A 23,810-nucleotide genomic window follows, 5' to 3' on the forward strand; every position below is an offset into this window, starting at 1 on the left:
GTCGTTTATGTCAGGGATAATGCATGGCGAGCTGGTCATTTATGTCAGGGATAATGCATGGCGAGCTGGTCATTTATGTCAGGGATAATGCATGGCGAGCTGGTCATTTATGTCAGGGATAATGTATGGCGAACTGATCATTTATGTCCGGGATAATGCATGGCGAGCTCGTCATTTATGTCAGGGATAATGCTTGACGAGTTGGTCATTTATGTCAGGGATAATTAGCATGGCGAGTTGGTCTTTCCAGCAAAATAAACCCCAACAGGGTAATGGAGAACAAGGAGCTGAGGTGTCTTGAATCACCCCAAAGGGGTTTATTTCATGATAATAACCGGCTTGCTGTACATTATCCTGCTTATTACACAACTACTTACTAAAGACATTAATTATTTGAGACAAAATATTGATTTAAAAATTAGTTTATTGAATAAAAATTTTTGCTTCCACTAAAAACAGTCCATTAGATTCTATGGCTGGAATTACACCCATAGCAACAGAAACTGTAGTCTTCTTAAGAGTAGTCGATTTAGTGTTATAATTCATGTTAAACTGAACATTAAAGGTACACAATGTAGGATTTATTGACATCTTGTGGTGAGGTTGCAGATTGCAACCAGCCGGATACCCCTCTCTCACTGCTCTCTCCCCAAGCGTGTTAGAACCACTGGTGGCCGTCAGGTGCAGTCTGTATGCAGAGCCACAGTTTTACACCAGCAGTTACATCCTAGTGGCAGCATATTTATGGGCCTTTTTTTGTTTGTTTGTTTATTTTAGCTACTGTTAGGCTCCTCAATCTACACTAGTTAGCAATGCTAGTGTCACAAACACTTTTGAATCTTTTATCCTTTTTTTTTCTTCCCTGAAAACTAAAAGCCTGGTATATGATTGGTAGGTGGTTTGCCTGGGCTTTATGTACACTTATGCTACATTACATTACGTTAATGGCATTTAGCAGACGCTCTTATCCGGAGTGACGTACAACATACCCAGAGCAGCCTGGGGTTACGTGCATTGCTCAAGGGCACTTCAGCCATTCTCGCTGGTCTAGGAAATCGAACCAGTGACCTTTTTGGTCCCAAAGTTGTTTCTGTCACTATTAGGCCCTTTGCAGGAACAAAATTTTACTTCAAACAGGTTTCAACTGTGAGCATAATGTTATTTTATTGGAACCACGAAAACAATTACACAAGCAAGAATGCAATGTCACTGACATTTACCTCTTCTTTCTTCATTTTCACCTTCCTTCTTTTTCTTTGTCTTAGTTCTAGTGCTGGATTCAAGCTGCCTCTTGTAAAAAAGTGAAATGCACTTACTGGAGCCAGTGTTTGGTTACTCCCTTCTGGGGTACTGTAGAAACATGGTGGTGTCACATGGTGGGCTCCATTGAAGAGGACCTGCTCTTTATGTAGATATGGCTCCTTCTAAGCTTTTGAAAACAATGATTCATAGTTATATATGAATGAAAACATAATTATGAATACTATATTCTATTTCGAATAGATCCCTCTAAATCCTACAGTGTGCGCCTTTTAAAATTAATATTACAGAAATCTTCCATGGTATTTTCTGACGGAATAACATTTAATATATTTTTTTGCCACGGGGTATTGCAAATGATTTTACACTGTTAATTTGATTATTAAAGCAACATAATTTACCAGGTTTATTTTTACAGATTGATATTATTGGATGTGGTCCTACAGAGTTTACAATCAACTTTGTCCATAGCACCAATTTGCTCTTCGGAAATAGATTGTAGAATGCTGTAATTGACCAATCAGAATTGCGTATTCAACAAAGCCATGTAACATGGCTCTGCTTCGTGTCCTGGAAAGTTTATTTCGCAATAATGACCAGCTCGCTGTATGTTATCCCTTACGTAAGGTTATATTAAGATACAGGTAGTAATGAATTTATTATAGCGATCTACTACATTTGTTATTTGTCATAAGGCTCACTGCTAAATAGTTTATTCTTAATTTTAGACTTTATTGAATAAGGCCATCCTAAAAAAAAATCCGTTTCCTGTCCACCCGGTGAGCAAAAAAATTTTCAGTCGGGAGGGAGGGATTTTTTTTTTTATGGATGGATAAGAAATCGCAATGCTGTGTTTGCTTTTTCTTTCAGTACTTTTTTATTACAAAAGCAGACACATTTAATAAAATGACAGTTTAATCAACTGAAACTTGTACAGAAACTTTAAGTTAGCATTTTAAATACTGACTGCAACATTTGCAAAACTTTTACAAAGGTACTTAAAATGTCCGACACACGGACTTTTTGTAGTTCTAAATCGACCGTTAGGCCTAGTTCGGATGAAATTACACTATTAAAATGATCACTGAATGATTTGTTTTTCTGAGTCTTTACTATTTTGTTGTTCGCTAGAATACCATTTTGCGATTTCACACTTAAGCAAATGTTTGAAAACTCCGGATCTCCTTCCTTCATGGTGGCTGCCATTTTTTTTGTGCCGCACGGCGCATGCACAGAGCTGATTCAATTCTATATTCTGCGTGGAATGCGTAAATGTCAAGTTCGATTTTAGATTTACGAACCCGAAAAAATGTCAAAAAACCTGGGGGCGTCATGGCTCAGGTGGATAAGGCGCCACACCATAAATCCGGGGACCCGGGTTTGATTCCGACCCGAGGTCATTTCCCGATCCCTCCCCGTCTCTCTCTCCTGCTCATTTCCTGTCTCTACACTGTCCTATCCAATAAAGGTGAAAAAAGCCCAAAAAATATCTTTTAAAAAAAATGTCGAAAAACCGGCGTTTAAAAAAAAAAATTTCAACCGCACAAACGGCACTCACCCAGCCGGTGGACCGGAAACAGAACATTTTTTAATAATGGCCTAAACTCATCAAACAATATGTACACTAGGCACTGAAAAAATTTATAATCTGATTTTCTTCACAGCGAAGCCAGCAAATATCTGGTGGAGGTGTTGGAGTCTGTCAGTGAAGCAGAATTGGAGGATGTCATTGAGCGGATCCTGGATGGAGTTGAAAAACAACCTTGTAAGAAACCGCTCAGACAATTCACAGCTAACAACTGTACTTATGAACATGCAAACGAGTAATACCTGCCGATCCTAATTCATTTGACAGTGTCCTCTAGCATGATTGAGCTCTCGGTCGCTGAGACTGCTGTACAGGACTGCAGTCAGTCATGTGATGAAACAATGTAAGAATCCAGACATCATCTGTTGCATTTTTTTTTACTTCTATCACTGAGAACATCAACCCAATCAGTGGTCTTTTGTTTCTAGAGAGAACGTTTTTAACATCATTGGAGCTTTTGATGTGCCTCGATTTTTGTACAGCACAGAAAGGAAGAAATTTGTCCCGTAAGCAACTACTTAATTCCCTACAGTATTTTCATTTATACTGAACCTTTTTTTTTAAATTATTATTTTATTATTGCTAAGTAATTAATACATCAGTTTTATTGTTAATAGAATCTGCCTTTCCACAATGACAGGTTAACCGTGGTAACTGGCTAATTTTTTCTCTCCCAGTATTAGCATGACCAGCCATCCAGTCCCTAGTGTGTGTGGCCAAGCTAGAGACAAGGCTGAGCTCTTTCGGGAACGCTATACCATCTTGCAGCAGGTAAGCCAAATGAAAGTATGTGTGGCAGCCAAGAAAAACCCTTCATGTGGTTAAGTTGACATTTTCTATTATATATAGTTCTGAAATCTATAAGCTTTTTTTAAGAAAGAAAGAAAGCACAACTTTATTCATCACACACTTGTGAAATTCCTCTCTGTATTTAACCCATCTGAAGCAGTGAACACACACGTGAGCAATGACCACACACACATACCCAGAGCAGTGGGCAGCCATGCTACCAGCGCCCGGGGAGCAGTTGGGAGTTAGGTGCCTCGCTCAAGGGCACCTCAGCCCAAGGCCGTCCCATATTAACCTAACCTGCGTGTCTTTGGACTGTGGGGGAAACCGGAGCACCCGGAGGAAACTCACGCAGACACGGGGAGAACATGCAAACTCCACACAGAAAGGCCCTCACTGGCCACTGGGTTTGAACCCAGAACCTTCTTGCTGTGAAGCAACCGTGCTAACCACTACGTAGTGCCACCAATTTACAACTGGAATTGGTGTTTTATTTCTATCTCAATCACAAATGAAGTTCTAATATTTTAAATTCTATTTACCCCCAAAAGTGAAAAGGGAGAAAGTTATATTTATGCATTTCATTCCAGTTTTCCTGAAAGATAACATTACCGTCCAAATTTAGATGTACCTAGCAAGGATGTAGACGCCATTAGGCGGACTGACTTCATTTACTACTGCATCTGTTAAACCAGCTCAATACACAGTGTAGTCTTTAGAGGCAGGCAGCAAAAAGTAAAGTTACAAAATAGGCTAAATAAAAACACTTCCTTGTCAATTTGGCAAAATATACTTGTTTTATTAAAGTGTAGAAAAAATCAATTTTGGTCATAACCTGATGTGTCATTACTTTTGGCTGTTTTACAGAATTCAATCGCAGTCACATGGGTTTTCCAAAAGTCACTACACGTGTACCCAGAACGCTAGCAGTAACTTAATTATGGAGTGCTTTGGTTAAAAAAAAGCTGAGTTATGTTTTCATCTAAGGTGCAAAGATATTGAGAAAATGGTAGTCAGAAAACAAATTCACACACACAGCACATTAGAATGTGATAACGTATGGCAAAAATAGTTCTTGAATACAATAATTCTTATTAGTTAAATTGCTGGGCACTGAGAACAGGTGCATATTAACAAGGCACATGATTAAGCATGAGATTAGGTAGAAAAACAATATTAGGTAATTCACGTGACATGAACGTTTAGCGGCATTATGTTTCTGTGTGTACAAGGCTTGAGCAGTATAACAGTAATCGTCCATACATCATGATGTGTTGCCACGATATCCAGTGACCTATTTACATAACAGCGATTATTCTGTCCACATTTACTGGATATAAGCAATCACACGCTCTGATTGGCTACTCTACTACTAGGCTATCAGCACATATACTGTGAGGTAGAGAAAAACAAAATGGCGGCACATGTTGCTGAACCAACTGAGGACGAAATAACTCTACTCGGGGGGGGGAGCAACAAAATATGGAATGAAAGTATTTGATGGTAAGAACGTATCTTTTTTTTATTTTTCAAAGATTATTATTATTATTATAGCATTTTCACAGATTGCTACTGTCATTTCGCCGGTTTGTTTACATTCTAAGCGGAAATGATTTTGTCGGACGTTTTGTATAAAGTTTTTATTTATCAAATTTGCTAAAAATATAAAAATGCTCTGTTTCTCAAAATCCAGTGATGTGGATAGAATAAAATAATTATTCCACTCAATCTCGTCATACATGGCTTATAGCCAACTTGGCGCTACGTGCCTCGTCAGCTATCGGCTCACGTACGACTCAATTTCGTGGAGTAATTATTAAATGTATAACTCGACCTGCTAACTATTACGCGTTTTACATAGGAGCACTATAAAAACATGGGAGTGCACTTGTACTCCAAGTTATCACTCAGAAATACAGCAAAATAGCTGTCTTTTTCTCCAATATAACGAGAGCTATGAATCTGGACTGATCTACAGAGGTGTACTGAGTACTCCAGTATTAACAGACAATTCCTGGAAGCCTCACCCGCTTCCCTCAATCTCATGTGCTCTCCTCTTGCATGGAGATGCTCACGCAGGCTCCTTCGTTTCTGTCCAGGTTAATGGAGAATATTTTATGTACATTAATGTGAAAAAGTCTTTTAGCATACACTGCCGTTCAAAAGTTTGGGGTCACTTTGAAATGTCCTTATTTTTGAAAGAAAAGCACTGTTCTTTTCAATGAAGATCACTTTAAACTAATCAGAAATCCACTCTATACATTGCTAATGTGGTAAATGACTATTCTAGCTGCAAATGTCTGGTTTTTGGTGCAATATCTACATAGGTGTATAGAGGCCCATTTCCAGCAGCTCTCACTCCAGTGTTCTAATGGTACAATGTGTTTGCTCATTGCCTCAGAAGGCTAATGGATGATTAGAAAACCCTTGTACAATCATGTTAGCACAGCTGAAAACAGTTGAGCTCTTTAGAGAAGCTATAAAACTGACCTTCCTTTGAGCAGATTGAGTTTCTGGAGCATCACATTTGTGGGGTCGATTAAATGCTCAAAATGGCCAGAAAAATGTCTCGACTATATTTTCTATTCATTTTACAACTTATGGTGGGAAATAAAAGTGTGACTTTTCATGGAAAACACAAAATTGTCTGGGTGACCCCAAACTTTCGAACGGTAGTGTATGTTCAACTTAACAGCCCACAGACGATTATATATTTAACACCAGTTTACTATATTTATAAGCGATGTCACTGTAAAATTTCAAAAGAGACAAAACAAATGTTATGGACCCAAAAATAGAGTGGAATTAAAGTGGCAGTGCATTGCAAACAGTGAAAGTGTTGGCCATGTGAACATTAGGCAACTGATTTCAAAAGAATTCTATCGAAATGTATTGTTCAGATTTTTATTGTGCTACTGCAGAATCCCCTCAGACCATCCAGCTGAATTTATGACTCATGATTATCACAGTTCCCAAAAGCCTGATAATATTCTGCCGTCCTGTACTCTCCTTAAACCTGACATCGTGGAAATGATAATTTTCCTGTCTTTTTTTTTTTTTCTTTAGGTTAGTGGTTCTGGAAGATTAAATCATTTATCAGGATAATTTGAAATAGAAAATTGCAATCAAAGAAAAATCAATATTGCACAGGCCTAGTGGGTACATTTGATCAAGCTCCTTTTTCACCATGGTTCTGACTCCAAACCCTTTTCTGAATTCAATTCTTAATTATTTTCACATTTGGCCAAGTCCTCTTTTTTGCTCCTAATATCTAGCGGATACACAGACATGAGCTTTTTACTCCACCAGTGATTGGTTTGGCTGCAGATGAAGGGAGAAATAAATTCCAGGTAAAGTAACACTGCTGATTGTTTAATATTTTGTGACCTGCACTAGAAGGTGTTTGTTGTGATTCGTTCTTATTTTTGTAACAATATTGCCATGTTTCTGTTTGTTTGTTATAGATTTCCTATTCACTAAAATGTTAATATGGTTTCCCATGTAGTTAAAGACTGTGGAGGCTCTTTTAGGAAGCACTGCAAAACTGGGTGAAGTTATTGTACTTGGTATGATCACACAGCTTAAAGAGGTATGTGTTCTCCGGTATATGACATTGTCTCGAGAAACAAAACACTGTAAGCACTGTAGATTTCAAATCTAAAGATCTAAAATATGGTGGTGCTTGAAAGTTTGTGAATCCTTTAGAATGTTCGATAATTTTGCATAGGACATAGGTCCTAAAAGTAGATAAAGAGAAACCAGTTAAACAAATCAGACAAAAAGTATTATACTTGACTCTAAATTGAGCGTAGGTGTGAATGTGAGTGTGAATGGTTGTCTGTGTCTATGTGTCAGCCCTGTGATGACCTGGCGACTTGTCCAGGGTGTACCCCGCCTTTCGCCCGTAGTCAGCTGGGATAGGCTCCAGCTTGCCTGCGACCCTGTAGAAGGATAAAGCGGCTAGAGATAATGAGATGAGTATTATACTTGGTCATTTATTTATTGAGGAAAATGATCCAGTATTACATATCTGTGAGCGGCAAAAGTATGTGAACCTCTAGGATTCGCAGTTAATTTGAAGGTGAAATTAGAGTCGGGTGTTTTCAATCAATCGGGTGTGAGTGGGCGCTCTGTTTTACAACCCCAAATCAGAAAAAGTTGCCACAGTATGTTGAAATCTCTCCTACTAACGGAAGGCTGGCTGTCTGTCTGTCTGTTCACCGATGCAAATTGACACGGCTGGACACACGTACTCCATACTTTGCACAGGCTACACTCATGCCGGCTTCAGCACTGAATGTGAAAGCGCCTATTTATTGTCATTGTTCAGCCTTGCGTCTACCAAGTGAGGTTACAAAGATAACAGTTACAAACAGACACTGCTTTATCATAACTCTGAAAGTTGAACACCAAATCAGTAACAAAAAAAGAATAAGCAAACTATGAATTAACTTCCTGGGTTCCAGAAAACCGCTCCGAGCGACTTGGCTTGCGTATTCATCTGCTTCTTTCTCCGTGGCTGTAGGTTCTAAATCGTGCTCAGACAGCCAACCAAAGATTGAGGACGAATTTGAAGAGCTTTCATTATCTTTTTCAAAAGAATTAGTATCAAGAACACACGCCATTGCAGAGAATAGTATAGAGTCAGTGTGGGCACAAAAGAAGGCAGTGGCACATATGACGTCACACATGCAGCACCTCTGACCTGTAAATCGCTACGATCTAATAATGGCAGACAAGCTTTTAGTGATTTTTGGAACAGAATTCAGATGTAAAAAAAAATATTTGTCGAGCCAATTTTTTATTTATCGGTGAACTTTACAATCTATTTGAGTATATCACACACAGAAAACCCAGGATTTTATGATATCATTTTCGTTAGACTAGCACTTTTTAATAAGTTGTAGAACAATTGTATTGTATACATGAGGATTAAGAGAAAGTTAACAGGTCATATCTGTTTTGGAGCCAGTGTGTTAATTCTGTTTTTTCTCTCTCAGGGCAAGTTTTTTCTTGAAGACCCGACTGGCTCTGTGCAGTTGAACCTTTCCAAGGCAATATCCTTTTACTGCTAATCAAACAGATTAAGCTGCATCATTTAAGTCATTAAGCTTGTTTGGTGTAGAAACATTAAGCTATTTGACTGGACTTGTCTCATCTCATTATCTGTAGCCGCTTTATCCTGTTCTACAGGGTCGCAGGCAAGCTGGAGCCTATCCCAGCTGACTACGGGCGAAAGGCGGGGTACACCCTGGACAAGTCGCCAGGTCATCACAGGGCTGACACATAGACACAGACAACCATTCACACTCACATTCACACCTACGCTCAATTTAGAGTCACCAGTTAACCTAACCTGCATGTCTTTGGACTGTGGGGGAAACCGGAGCACCCGGAGGAAACCCACGCGGACACGGGGAGAACATGCAAACTCCACACAGAAAGGCCCTCGCCGGCCCCGGGGCTCGAACCCAGGACCTTCTTGCTGTGAGGCGACAGCGCTAACCACTACACCACCGTGCCGCCCCTGACTGGAATTGTATTATTCAAAATGTATTGACGCTCATCCTAGGGGCTTTCATCATTTTAACAGAATTATGACCAGTTCCATGAAAATATCTATGTATAGGTTTTACCTCGGGCGGCACGGTGGTGTAGTGGTTAGCGCTGTCGCCTCACAGCAAGAAGGTCCGGGTTCGAGCCCCGTGGCCGGCGAGGGCCTTTCTGTGCAGAGTTTGCATGTTCTCCCCGTGTCCGTGTGGGTTTCCTCCGGGTGCTCCGGTTTCCCCCACAGTCCAAAGACATGCAGGTTAGGTTAACTGGTGACTCTACACACATGCAAACTCCTCACCTTTCGGCGAAATTCGCCGTTTTGGTCCCAAAATAGGTCACTTGTGTGAATCGTGTAGATCCGAAGAGTTTTTTTGGGGGGGGGGTAGGCAGGCTACAACGCTATTGTTGCCAAACATTTCACTTACAAGGTTTACAGCCAATCAAGATAAACACGCTTCTTTTCCATTGGAGTTCTGATCAGCTGGTGCACAACCCACTGCTGGTTGCCAGTCCTCGCTTACGAATATTCCACAGATTCAGACCGCAAAGTCACCTTTTTATAGAGAGATCTGGCAACCTCATCTCGCGACTGAATCTGAATACCAATGGAACAGTTTCCAGCGCGCTCGGGGGTGAATAACCATGGGCGGATCTACCGGGGTGGCATATGCCACTCTAAAAGAAAGCCTTGCCACCCCTACTGCTACCCCAGTTGGCAGCGACGAATTCAAAGAAAAATTACGGCCAATTTGACATTTACGTGCGCGAATTTCCAATGTCCGACTGTGGTGAATGCAGCACGAGATAACGCCAGAGATTGGTTGTTTTGGAAAATTGAGAGGCGCGAAGCGAGGGAGCCAGGAGTCGCGAGGAAAGGAGACACGGGAGGAAAGGGGTAAAAGCTGATTAACTATCTATCAAAAAATGAAATTATAATGAATGAACAGTGCTAGCATAGTTGCGATGCTGATTTTGAGAGGATAAAAATCAGGTTGGAGAAGGTTATTTAGCTAACTATACATGTAAGGCAAAAAAAAAAAAAGTGTGTTTCCGGTAACCCGACCGATCGAGAATTTCCGCGTCGAAATTGCCGACCGTAAAGTTTTTATTACAAATTTCCCTCGATATTTTAGTGTAAGTGGCGTTAGTTTGTCATAATTTTTTGTTTCAACGCATTCAAGTTGTGAAAGAAACGATAAAAAGTTAAATGTTTCGCCACTTCTATCAGCCCTCCTGGCTGTAATGCAAATTGCTTCCTCTTCAGTATACAAGTGCACTTCCATGGCAGGGAAAAACACTACATTTTGCCGCCTATGTAGTCCCCTATTTATACAAATAGGAGTCATTCAGGATTCAGCCATGTTTTTGCTCGACCCAAGTTCTACAGTAGGCTAGGCGAGGCCGTCTGCTTTTAATGGAAGTAGCCTAGCCTAGGACGTTAAACCATATTTTCACGTTATTTCTTGATAAGATGTTTTCACATTATCACATGAAAATATCATGAAATAACGTGATAATTTCGTATCATGAAATTACGTGATATGTTATTACATGATAAATATATTGTAAAAACGTGATAACTCTGTTAACAATATCTTTTCACGTAATTACTTGAGTCTAAGCCAATTTTTTTTTTTTTGAGTGTGGCAGCAATACGCTTCCGCAGATCATAACTCGAACTCTTGCGATATTTTTTTTATTCGTTTAAAGATTTAAAACACTTTATTTTATTATGATGTGTGGTATAAAGGATTCTGTGCCAAAATACTATTTTGTAAGATGTTTACTTGTGTTAATTTTTTCGAACAAAATAAAACAAATTAAGAAAAAAAATTTCCTACCTACCGACCTTATTTTAGTATTTCATGTTACCTGAAACACACTTTTTTTTTTTTTTTTGGCCTAATGTTAGCTAGGTCTGACATTAGTTTTGTGTAAAGTCGGCCACAAAAGTTAATATTGATTCACCGTCTGTCAAGGAAAACATTGCTATTGGCTGAAGCTTATGATTCAACTATTGAGGATCTTAAACATGAGTTACATCAGACGAGGAGAGTACTAGACAGAAAAAAGGGGGAACAGGAGAGTCCTACCACTCTCATGGAGTTCACTGTTTTTGGACCCATACCAAGATGATGTTGTTTTTTTTTTTTGAGTTGTTCAGGTTGTGTAAAATAGCGGTTGTCTTGCCTGTGAGCAGTGCATCCTGTGAACGAAGTTTTTCATCTTTCAGGCTCATAAAGACTTATTTGCGGTTGACTATGACAGAAAAGAGACTATCAAGTTTGGCTGTACTCAGCATTGAATCAAAGCGCACAAAAGCATTAGATCTTGATAAATTTGTGAAGCGTTTTGCTGAGCAACATGGAAATCGCCGCATTCAGCTGTTGTAGGCATGACAAGTTCATGTTATGCTCACTGCTGAGCCTTTACAAAGCATGAGGAAAAAAAACTATAAAATGTGACACTGGTGTAAATGGTTTAAATCATGCTGAACTTGAAGCAGTGTTGTTATTGTTGTTTTTTAGTGTCTGTTCTTTTGCATATACAGTATAAAACTGTCCAGAAACGGTATAGACCTCATCTGAGAATGTGTGTTCTTCGTGAACAATAAAGGCATGAGAAAGTTTCTGTATGAGTTTGTAAATGGCAGTCTGTGCCCTTTTGTAGTGTGTACATACTATTTGTCGTCAAACTGTGATTAAATTCAGTATATATACATGTCTGTAATACGTTGCCACCCCTCAAAAATTCCTGCTCCCCTCTTGCCACCCCATAAATATTTTTCTAGATCCGCCCCTGATTTCACATAGGTGATGTCTTTAAGAAAATTGACAGACAGGGATTGGCCAGATGTGTCCTCTGGGGTAGGTCTGTTAGATAGCACAGGCAGTAATATATACCTTTTTGTAAATAGCCCACTGTGTTGTACACAGGGGTGAAAATTAACTTCACAAAATATCAAACTTTACCGGCCACTGACAAATAAATGGTACAATTTACCGGCCACTCAACAGTTACTTATAACAGTAACAGTAACTTTCCATGTTTATGGAAAGTTATTTTGTACTGTATTAAATTCAAGATGTCACTGGTTGCAATTTTTTTTGTAACGTAGACAACGAAATGTACTTTTGCGCGCATGCCGTGTCCCCGTGCATCCTTCTCACCTTTTTCACCTCTGACCAGTTTGCATGCCTGCTCTAAATTGACCGTAGGTGTGAATGTGAGTGTGAATGGTTGTCTGTGTCTATGCCCTGTGATGACCTGGCGACTTGTCCAGGGTGTACCCTGCCTTTCGCCCGTAGTCAGTTGGGATAGGCTCCAGCTTGCCTGCGACCCTGTAGAACAGGATAAAGCGGCTAGAGATAATGAGACGAGATGAGGTTTTACCTCAGATCTGCAAAGTTTTAAAGGAGGATAGAGGGAGACCATCACTACTGAGCATCTTGTGATACTCTTGATCATATCATCATTGATGTTTCTTGGGGTCATTCGGTATTCTAGAGGTGGATATATCTTTCCCTAGGTGACTAGCCTTGGTTGACCAGCACTTGTGTTCAAATGGCATTATGGCACAGATTTCCATTCGCCCCTTTCACATACCGGTATCCCACAATCCATTGTGCGGTTGGGAACGTCCAGTGGCCAGGCCCAGGCTGCTGATAACGGTACAAAAAACAATATTTGGCTATATACTGCGTTCCAAATTATTATGCAAATGACATTTTTCACTGGTTTTCCAAAATAAATAACTAAATGACAAGTCATCATAATTTTCAAGTCATCAACCGTTAGAGTACAAAGCAAATGTTTTTGAACGAACCTTCCAATGATAACGGTATTTTTTGAAAAACTGAAAAAATTGAAAATGCACTGTTCCAAATTATTATGCAAAGCAGAGTTTTAAAAGATTTTGTTCTTGTAAAGAACTAAAAATGGCCATTTGTGAAATTGGAAGCATCAGCAGGTGATAATTACTCAAAAACATCTTACAGTTCTAGTTCCATTACTGGATTTGTAGCTGATTCACAGCACACACATAATTGTGCAGATTAAGGCGCATTAAGAAAGGTTTCTGTCCGATAAATACATTCGATTAAGAGAATATATGCTAAAATATATTACAAAGCAGGAAAAAGGTGAAACAGTTCAAATTTGAAGCTGCTGGTAGCTCTGGAGTCCCACAAACACCAAGATGATGTTATGAAGAAACCTTCTATTTGGCCCACCTTAACTAATGCTCACAAGCAGAAACAACCTAGAAATACAAGAAAACCACATGCATGAGTGCATAGGTATTCTTAACAGCATGAGATGGTGCACTGCCATACCTATACATGAAGACGATATAAAGTGGTCAGTAGTCAGTCTTAAACTCAACATACTTCCCAAACATCATTTTCACACATTTGGGTACCCTAAAGGAGGCATCCAGGTGTCTCCCCATGATTCCAGCCCAAATCATGACTCTGTCTCCTCTTTGCTGATGTAGTAGCCTTATTAGGACATGGTGGTCATTCACCAACCATCCACCTGGAGCATCCAGGGCACTCAACAGTGCAAGGACACTCAACAGTGAACAAGACTGTTTGAAAAGTAGTCTTTATGTATTTCTAGGCCTACTGGAGTCGTTTCTGCTTGTGAGCATTGGTTAAGGATGACCAAATAGAAGGTTTATACATAACTGCATATCTACACCTTGGTGTTTCTTAGACTCCAGAGCTACCAGCAGCTTCAAAAGTGACTTGTTTGTTGCTTTGTAATAGTATTTTATCATTTACTCTCTTGTTCTGATGTATTTATCTGGAAGAACCTTTCTTAATGTGCCTTTATCTGCACAAACCTGTGTGTGCTCTGAATCAGCTACACATCCAGTAATGCAACTTGAACTGTAAGATTTTTTGATTGAACTAGGTTTTGATTCCAGTAATTATCACCTGCTAATGCTTCAAATTTCATAAATGGCCATTTTCAGTTCTTTACAAGAACAACATCTTTTGAAACTCTGCTTTGCATAATAATTTGGAACAGTGCATTTTCAGTTTTTCAATTTTTAAAAAAATACCGTTATCATTGGAAGGTTCGTTCAAAAATATTTGCTTTGTACTCTAACGGTTGATGACTTGAAAATTATGATGACTTGTCATTTAGTTATTTATTTAGGAAAACCAGTGAAAAATGTCATTTGCATAATAATTTGGAACGCGGTGTATAATCAGTTTCGATGTTCAAATATCATTACAGGTTTACACGGACTCTCAGATGTTTTCAAGATTAATACTGCTCGAAATGATTGCACATTTACAATTTGTCATCAATGTAAGTGTACACTGTTAATGTTGTTGGCCAGAGTTTTAGCACTGAGTAGTTGGAACAAGTATTTCGTGTAAACAATGCGGAGAGTTAAAGTGAAAGGGCTGTATGGGGGATAATATACAGTAAAGATGACCGATTAAACGCTTCCGTGCTGATGAAAAATACCATGGAGCCAGTAACTAGACATCTCAAAGCAATCTAATACCATCCAGGGCTCGAAATTCGTATATTTTTTCACCAGCCAGCCGGACTAGTTACCTTCCAAAGTAACTAGCCAAACAGAAAATCAACTCGCCAAAATTTGTTCATGTATGAATTTTACTCAGGGGTGAAAGTAACTTTTATTTCTTGCCGGTATATTATTTTGAGTCATAGTGTGCGCGCACAGCGAGCGCTGAAAAATACACCTAATTATTTATTATTGTCTACTTATCAAGCATTCACTAGGACTTCTTATCACTCAGTAGTACTAGTATAGTACTTTTTATCACACTATCACTCTTTCATCCACCTGTATCAGTTTTTGATTAATTGCAAACACATCATTTCAACAACACAGTAGTTTTAAAAAAATTTTGTAGCTGAACAGTTGAAAACTAACTTTTCATTTTGGACATTCTGTCTACTAAAACACTTTGGATACCAGCTGCGCACGTTGGCGCAAGATGGTTAAGCAGTGGGCTATGCGCACTATCTCGCACGCTGTCTGTCGAGTGAAACATCGAAGGAATTCACTTCAGACATAATTCAGAGACCAGTCAGAACGAGTTATATGCAATGTATATTGAGGAAAACGTGTTGCTTTTGGTGAATTAACGTTAGCAGGTGTGTTATGCTGAAAGTGCATTTTTTTTTTTTTCAGAGACAGTATATTTTTCTTTCCAGTACGGCCAAATCTTTTAGTGGTACGCCGGACCGGCCAGGACCGGCTTACTTTCACCCCTGATTTTACTTCTGTCAAAAATAACACAAAAGAGAGTAGTTATCATTGTTCATGACTAATGTGCATTTATTTCAAGAACCGGGGTATTTTGATACTGTTGTTAAATACCGTACATAAACGAGAACAACACAGAGCACCATAATATATCTACAAATAATAATATATTGGACTTTTTTCCCCGGTCTGCAGGTTGGGATGTCTGTAAACCAATCAGGATGCTCTTTGTCTAGCATGCACTTCATGAACAGGCACACGCGCAGTCTCTCGCGCGCATTCCGTCATATGTGCGATGCAGACATTAATGTTTCGCGTGCACGCTCTTGCTCGCTTGCTCTAGATTCCGGGAGATATTCTCCAATTTGCGAGCATCAGGGAGCCGCTATCAATATGCGGGAGACTCCCGGAACTTCCAGGAGACTTGGGATGTCTGTTATATTGCATGCGCAGTAGTGAAAAAACTGACAGCCTGACCGTCCTGCCGATAAACACATCGATTAACGCAGACACGGCACGCGCTTAATATGTGGCGGCTTTAGTTGACGGTGTGTCTGAATCTTTGCTTCATATATATATTTTTTATTTTCAACTAGCCAGCCAGGCTGGCTAGTGACAGGAATTACTCGCCAAATGACAAATTAAGTCGCCTCGGGCGACCGGACCACCGCGAATTTTGAGCCCTGCCATCACGTTTCAGCTTGTATCCAATATTTGAACATCGAAACTGATGATAAATTTACACTGATGACAAATTGTAAATGTGCAATCTTTTTGAGCAGTATTAATCTTGAAAAAAATCTGAGAGCCCATGTAAACCTGTAATAATATTTGAACATCAAAACTGATTATATAGCCCAATATTGGTTTTTGTACCGTTATCAGCAGCCAGGGCCTGGCCACCAGAAGTTCCCAACCACGCAGTGGATTGTGGGATATGTGAAAGGGACGAATGGACATATTCTCTTCATGCAAAGCCATCTTGAAGTTGTCTCAGGTGCCTCAGCAGTGTTCCGAACAGCTTTCCTCCCCTTCTCACCTGTGATGCCCAGTATACTCTAGGTCTGGGTCCAAAATCGCTCCCTACTCACTATATAGGGCACTATATAATTAGATTAGATAAAACTTTATTGATCCCTTTGGGAGGGTTCCCTCAGGGAAATTAAGATTCCAGCAGCATCATTACAGATAAACAGAGAAAAGAAATGGACAGAACTTCTAGATAAATTAAAATAAATTAAGTATTTACATATACAAATATAAAAGAATAAGATATGGAGAAGGGGGGAGAAGTGGGGTTAGGGTAAATGTGTGTGTGTGTGTGTGGGGGGGGGGGGGGGGGGGGGGGGGGGGCAGGAAGGAAAGATATTGCACTTAATATTGCACATTATATTGCACATTGTCCGGTATTGCTTATTGTCAGGCTAGGCTACTGCTCCTTCCCGTCCTCTGTCCTCCTGTTACCCCCCCCCCCCCCCCCCCCCCCCCCCCCCCAGAGAGGAGTTGTACAGTCTGATGGCGTGAGGGACAAAGGAGTTTTTAAGTCTGTTCGTCCTGCACTTGGGAAGGAGCATTCTGTCACTGAACTGGCTCCTCTGGTTGCTGATGACGGTGTGCAGAGGGTGACTGGCATCGTCCATGATGTTCAATAGTTTGTCCATAGTCCTCTTCTCTGCCACCGTCACCAGAGAGTCCAGCTTCATGCCAACCACAGAGCCGGCCCGCCTGATCAGTTTGTCCAGCCTGGATGTGTCCTTCTTGGATGTGCTGCCCCCCCCAGCACACCACGGTGTAAAACAGGACACTGGCGACCACAGACTGATAGAACATCCACAGGAGTTTCCTGCAGATGTTAAAGGACCGCAGCCTCCTCAGGAAGTACAGCCTGCTCTGTCCCTTCCTGTACAGGTGGTTGGTGTTGCAAGTCCAGTCCAGCTTGCTGTCCAGCCACAGCCCGAGGTACTTGTAGGAATCCACAGCCTCCACCTTGACTCCCTTGATCATAACTGGTCGTGACCTTGGTCTGGACCTCCCAAAGTCAATGACCAGCTCCTTGGTCTTCGAGGTGTTGAGCTGCAGATGGTTCCTGTTGCACCACACAGCAAAGTCCCTCACCAGGCTCCTATACTTCTCCTCTCTGTCGTCACTGATACACCCAACGATGGCTGTGTCATCGGCAAACTTCTGAATATGACATGACACAGCTCCAAATGTGGCGACGCCATTGTGTAGTGCTGTCCGAAACCTTAGTGAGGATTATTTACACCCTATACAGTGCACTCAAAGTATCCCACAATGCATCATGAAAAGTAGTGTACAACCGATGGTCTCTAACCAAAGCAATATATCCCATCATGCATTGCGGCCACGCTGAAAGAAATCAAATTGAAAGTCTCAAATTTGATTTAATAAAAGGCAGTGGCAAAGAAGAAAGTATTCAGCCTTGATTTAAAAGAACTGAAAGATGCAGGTACTTTGTATTTATTAATGTGAGAAATACGCTCAGTATAATATGTATTTATCACAAAAATACATGCATGTATTTATTATTTTGAAAACCCACCAGCCGCCTGATCTGGCACGTTTTAATTGTGCAACAGTAATGACGTAAATACCAGCGCGACGGACAAGCGTCCGAAAGTCTTTTTTCATTTTATCAATGAGCTCTCTATATAGTCCTCTATATAGTAATTCCCTATATAGTGAGTAGGGAGTGGTGAACGAGTGAGCGATTTCAGACACAGGGTAGGTCTTGTACAAGGACCACTCTGCAAAACCTCAAAGCCAAGTTTGATGGGCATACCCTTTGCCTCCTGCCTTGTTTGTGACCATCGCAAATTAATTCATACCTTGTCGCCTTTTCATGGCATTCCTCCCACGGCATTTTCAATTCCAGTTTGATAATATTCTTTATTGACTCAGAGACCAGTACTGTGTCAGATCGTAGGGTTCAAAAATAAAGCCAGTCTTTGCACCACTTGCAAGAATGTAATGTATGAGGGGCAAAACATCAAATTCACACCAAAACTATTGCTTGTTGTATTGGTCGATTTTGTCATTACCTGGAACTGAAAACTGTCCCTTAACTTGATTCCTCACCAGTTTCACAGTGGGCTGTACACGGAGTCTGGCTTTGTCTTGGCTGAAGGTAACTACCGTCTTCTCAACACCCTCATCAGACGGTCACTGAGTGATGTTTCGCTATGGTTCAAGAATTTGTTTAACCGTTCTCATGGTTAAATTTAACTAACTAGTAATACCCCTTTTCCACCAAATCAGTTCCAGGGCTGGTTCGGGGCCAGTGCTGGTGCTGGTTCACAACTCGTTCAACTTGCGAGCCAGCTGAGAACCAGTTTGCTTTTTCATAGCTCGCGGTGCTAAGGGAAGACACGTCAGTTACGTCGCTGTATACGTCAGTTACGTCGCTACGTTTGCATAAACCTTGGCGCGAATATCGAAGCAAAAACAACACGGAAGAAGCAGCAGCAACAACAACAACAATAATAATAATGGCTGACTTTGCGTTTGTATAGCTGCTGCTTCTCGTCGCTTAAAAATGGCGATCTTTCGCGGTCTTGTTATTGTTGTTGGTCTTAACAACTCGGCCCCCCCGCTGACGTAAGCGGTTCTTTCCTCTGGCCCAGCAGAGAGTTGGTGCTAGCCTGGAACTGGTTTTTCTGGCCCCCAGAGCCAGTTCTTTATCAGTGGAAACAGAAAACCCCGGTTCCAAACTAAGCACTGGCCCTGGAACTGCTTTGGTGGAAAAGGGGCATAAGAGAATGTTTGACAGCTGGGTCCTTTTTCTTTTTTTAAGCCATGTTCTGATTCCTACAGGGTGGTATGAAGACTCAGTCTTCCATGTCAGTGCCTTTGGGTTTCCACCAATTGAGCCCTCCTCCACTACCAGGTGAACACACAACCATCGCCATATTGTCTTCTCATGCGAACTAGGGACAGCAGTGATTAGTCGAATAATCAATGTCAATTCTGTAAAAATTGGAAAATATGGACTTTTATATTCAACAATAGATGTTTATAAAGTGTAATAAAGCAGACAGAACTTTGGAGGAGAGAAGAGTGTAAAAAAGCAAAACCTAAACAGTGATTGTTAATATAGATACTGATGGACACTTTTCATGGTATAATGCTGCAAACGAAAAGTGGAGAAACCTTTTCATAACATGAGGATAAGAAAAAATGAAAGCATCCAAAAACTCCTGCTTGAGTTCCAGTGATGAATCAAATCTAATGATATTTGCTTTTATTTTTTGTATCCCTTAATGCAGCAGTTTTAAACAAGGACTCTTCCTCAGTTAATAGAAACTTTTTTTTTTTTTTTTAATTTCAGGGCGTATTTTGGTAATGTGAATTTCTTTGGTGGTCCATCCACAATTGCGGTGAAAGCCTCTGCCAAACTGAAGCAGCTTGAAGAAGAGAATGAGGATGCTATGTTTGTTATCATTTCTGACTTGTGGTTGGACAGTGTGGAGGTCCTAGAGAAGATCCAGACTATGTTTTCAGGTTTAATGCATTTTTCTAAGGTTTCTGATTGTACAAATCCAATAACATTTTCCAAATTCCTTGAATTTGTTGCTTTCATTCAGTATTTATCAACAGATCTTTGTGCCTGTTGCAGGCTATTCAGCAATGCCTCCCACCTGCTTCATCTTCTGTGGAACTCTCTTCTGCCCCATATGGCAAAAGTCAGATCAAGTCACTTAAAAGGTGAGAAACTTTGACGCATGGGAACTCCGCTTTCTCACTCCATTCATTAGGATTTTTTTTTTTTTTTGTCTTGATGTCATAATATAGGCTTTTTGTTTCAGAGTCTTTGAAAGCCCTAGCTGATTTAATTTGTGAGCATCCCAGTATCCACAACAGGTAAGACACTCTTTGGTCACTATTGTCTGTTATTATTATTTGTTATATTATGTGCATGTTCTCTGAGCGAAAATGGCTCAGAACAGGACAGTGCTGCTGGTGTTACTGTGTCTCTCTGTGCGTCTTTTGTCACTTGTGGAAGTAAGATTTTTATCTATATCCAACAACAGAAAGCACCCATAGGCCAATTTATATTCATTACAAATGCTCTTTAAGCCCTGTGATGACCTGGCGACTTGTCCAGGTGTACCCCGCCTTTCGCCCATAGTCAGCTGGGATAGGCTCCAGCTTGCCTGCGACCCTGTAGAAGTATAAAGCGGCTAGAGATAATGAGATGAGACAAATGCTCTTTGTCTAGTACCACGAGTTGGCCTAGTGGTTAGCGTGTCCGCCTCTCGCTCGGGAGATCGCCAAGTCAAGTTTATTTGTATAGCGCTTTTAACAGTAAACATCGTCGCAAAGCAGCTTTACAGAATTTGAACGACTTAAAACATGAGCTAATTTTGTCCCTAATCTATCCCCAATGAGCGAGCCTGTGGCGACGGTGGCAAGGAAAAACTCCCTCAGACGACATGAGGAAGAAACCTCGAGAGGAACCAGACTCAAAAGGGAACCCATCCTCATTTGAGCAACAGCAGACAGCATGACTATAACATTAACAATTTTAACATGAAGACAGTTTCATTGATGTTATAACTCTTCATTGATGGAAACTTGAGTGCAAAACTTTCATGACAACTGCAGTCCTAAAGTTAGCAAGTCAACTGTAGTCCTCAGCCATAAAAGCATTACTGTAAGAATCCAGAGCATCCTCCAGGTATAACCCTCAACTGTCCTCATGGGGCCGTCCCTCCACAGGAGCGATGCGATAAAACTCCAACCAGACACAGGGCACCAGGATGGATCAAGCAGGTCCGAGGGGCAGAAGAGGCCAGCATCTCAATCCCAGGACCAACATGTACCTCAGAGGGACAGATGGTGGGGGGGGGGGGAGAAAACACATGTTGTTAGGTATGCCCTAAAAATGACACAAGTATTAAATCTGTGTGGTAGGCTCGCAGAGACGAGTCTCTTGACATCAGGCATAACACACAACAATGGCATGTTAATATGGTTAAAAAATATCATGACCTGCTCTGGCTGGATGCTTGATTGGGTGATGGGAGCACACTCCTCAGCAATGATGAGATGCAGATGGGACCCTTAGGGCTGGCCAAGACAATTCAGTTACGTTTCACCGGGTCTGGGACATGCGACAGAATGTCTGACGGCCAATTCCCTGCAGGCTACGAGAGCCAGTCGAGGTCTCCACCCTCTCCACCAAAAGATTTTCTGTTGACTCCATGTAACTCAGAGGGACAGATTTGGGGGGGGGGAGAAAAAGCAGGTTGTTAGGTATGCCCAATGTCACCTGAATAAGTAGGAACAGTATACATATTGCACTGAGTACAAGCAGGGACTCCGGCAACTAACTATGACAGCATAACTAAAAGGGGAGAGCCAGAAGGTAACACAGGCATGAGGGAGCCCCGGGACATAAAGCAGCAGCCACTACACCGTCAACAAACTCGAGTGAGCAAGCGAGTGGGGACTGACAGCATCCATACATCCCAGTTTAACCAAACTGCGATCGCGAGTTCTATTCACAGTCGGGTCATACAAAGACCATCATAAAAATGGTACCTACTGCTGTCTGGCAAGGCACGCTGCAATACAGATGTGAGTGGGGAGTCAAACTCTTGCGGTTACCAGAGGACTCGCCCCCCACTGTAACCCTAGCTATGTAATAGGCGAGAGGCCGAGGGCTACGGAAACGGAGATCGGTGCCACCCTATGCGCCACATGGCGTGGGAAGGACTTTGACTTTGACCATGACTGATTACAGTAATAAGATTAATGTATTTTATTGGTGACAAACATACTTTGGCTTTAAACCAAATGGCTCAACATTAGTATCATCAGACCACAAAATCTCTCACAAAAGCTCAACATGGCTTTTCTCCAAAGTGGCTTCTTACTGGCCACTCTAGCATGGAGGACAGACCTGTGAAGAGCTGTTGATGATGATGTCTGAACAGGTTCTCCTATTTCAGCCAGCGAGCTCCGTAACCTCTACATTGTTGTTGCTGGCTTTCGGACACTTCTCTAACAATTATCCTTCTTTGGCTTGATCTTGGTAATGTCTGGGTTGTGGAGTATTTTTTCCCCCACTTTGTTATAATTGATTTCACAGTGCTCCTAAAAAGGTTCAAAGCTTTTCCGATGTTGTAATGTTGTAAGTTCTCCATTCCCCCCCCCCCCCCCCCCCCCCCCGAACTTCTTTAAGAACATTAGCTTCATGGGCAGTTCCTTGGTCTTCATGACAGTAGTACTGATCTGATCTGCCATTTTAGCTGTGAGACTCCCAAAGTCAGAGATATTTATTATGCAGCGTATATCATTTGACACAGATGTGCCAAACATGTCATACTCTGTTTAACATATTTAGTCTGAGCTCTTGAAAATTAAATATTAGTCCTAATTTAGATTGCTAAAAGAACAGATGATGAATACTTAAAAATGTTGCTTTGTTTTTAGACTTATTTTTTTAAATAATTCTGAGGATACCCAAATACACTATTTGATTTGATTTCTGTAGTTTAGTCGCCTCAGAATTAGAAGAAAAGTATCCTGTTCTAACATTATTATTATTATTATTATTATAACATGTTGCAGTGCAGCAAAAACAGACAAAATCATTGGCGTTATTACTTCCCAGAAACACTGTATGTACGAGTATATTTCGTGTACGTTCATGTTTAATATACACTATCACTGTGTACCACTGTAACACCCAAATGTTCCCTTGAGGATGAAAATACAACTTTTTTTAATGTCTATGTGTCTATAAATTAATTGATCCAGTATCCTGCACTTTGACACTTATGCTTGTGTCACACTGTCTCGTATCTTGCCACGTAAGCAGCATGTGGGTCAAACGCCAAGAAATGAGGCGTGTTTTGTCCAAAATTGAAGTCCTGTGATGTACATGGCGTATGTGTGGCGTATCTGGGGTTTGTATGGGGTTCAAGGGACGTAAAGTTATGGTGTACTGAGGCGTATGCATGGCATATGATGCGTTGCCACGGCGTAACCGTTTCGTTCTGTGTACCTGCGGCGTTCACAGGTGGGTATAAAAGGGGGCCCCACGCTGCATTCGTTGTCATTTGTCACAGTCAAGCAAGCATCATGCCAGCGAAGAAGTCAGGGACCCAAGAAGGGCAAGGGAAGAGGGAAGACATCAGCCGCAGCCACCCAGCCCTGGAGCCACCTTCATCAGACACGTCAACTAAAGCGTTTGCACGGCATAATAGGTGTCCGAGCAACGTTCCCACTGCATCACTGCTGCATAGCTTTCGTTTTTACAGTGTACACATGACGTGCAGTATGTGTGACGTATCAAAGCTGCTACGTATATGCTACAGATTTTTAAGTGCAGACTTG

At 41.0% G+C, this 23,810-nt stretch overlaps 1 protein-coding gene across 1 annotated transcript in view; it reads left to right on the forward strand.

Moving 5' to 3' along the window:
- pole2 (polymerase (DNA directed), epsilon 2) overlaps positions 1-23,810 on the forward strand; it is a 47,875-nt gene that overhangs the window by 15,580 nt on the left and 8,485 nt on the right. The window contains 13 exon segments of the mRNA XM_060933896.1: positions 2,925-3,025; positions 3,116-3,191; positions 3,277-3,354; positions 3,526-3,619; positions 6,913-6,987; positions 7,143-7,226; positions 8,638-8,694; positions 18,546-18,594; positions 19,281-19,353; positions 19,795-19,967; positions 20,083-20,122; positions 20,124-20,168; positions 20,271-20,327. Of these exon segments, the coding sequence (XP_060789879.1) occupies positions 2,925-3,025; positions 3,116-3,191; positions 3,277-3,354; positions 3,526-3,619; positions 6,913-6,987; positions 7,143-7,226; positions 8,638-8,694; positions 18,546-18,594; positions 19,281-19,353; positions 19,795-19,967; positions 20,083-20,122; positions 20,124-20,168; positions 20,271-20,327 (1,002 nt within the window).

Source organism: Neoarius graeffei, chromosome 11, assembly GCF_027579695.1.
Source record: "Neoarius graeffei isolate fNeoGra1 chromosome 11, fNeoGra1.pri, whole genome shotgun sequence".
In the NCBI taxonomy this organism is placed as follows: Eukaryota; Metazoa; Chordata; class Actinopteri; order Siluriformes; family Ariidae; genus Neoarius; species Neoarius graeffei.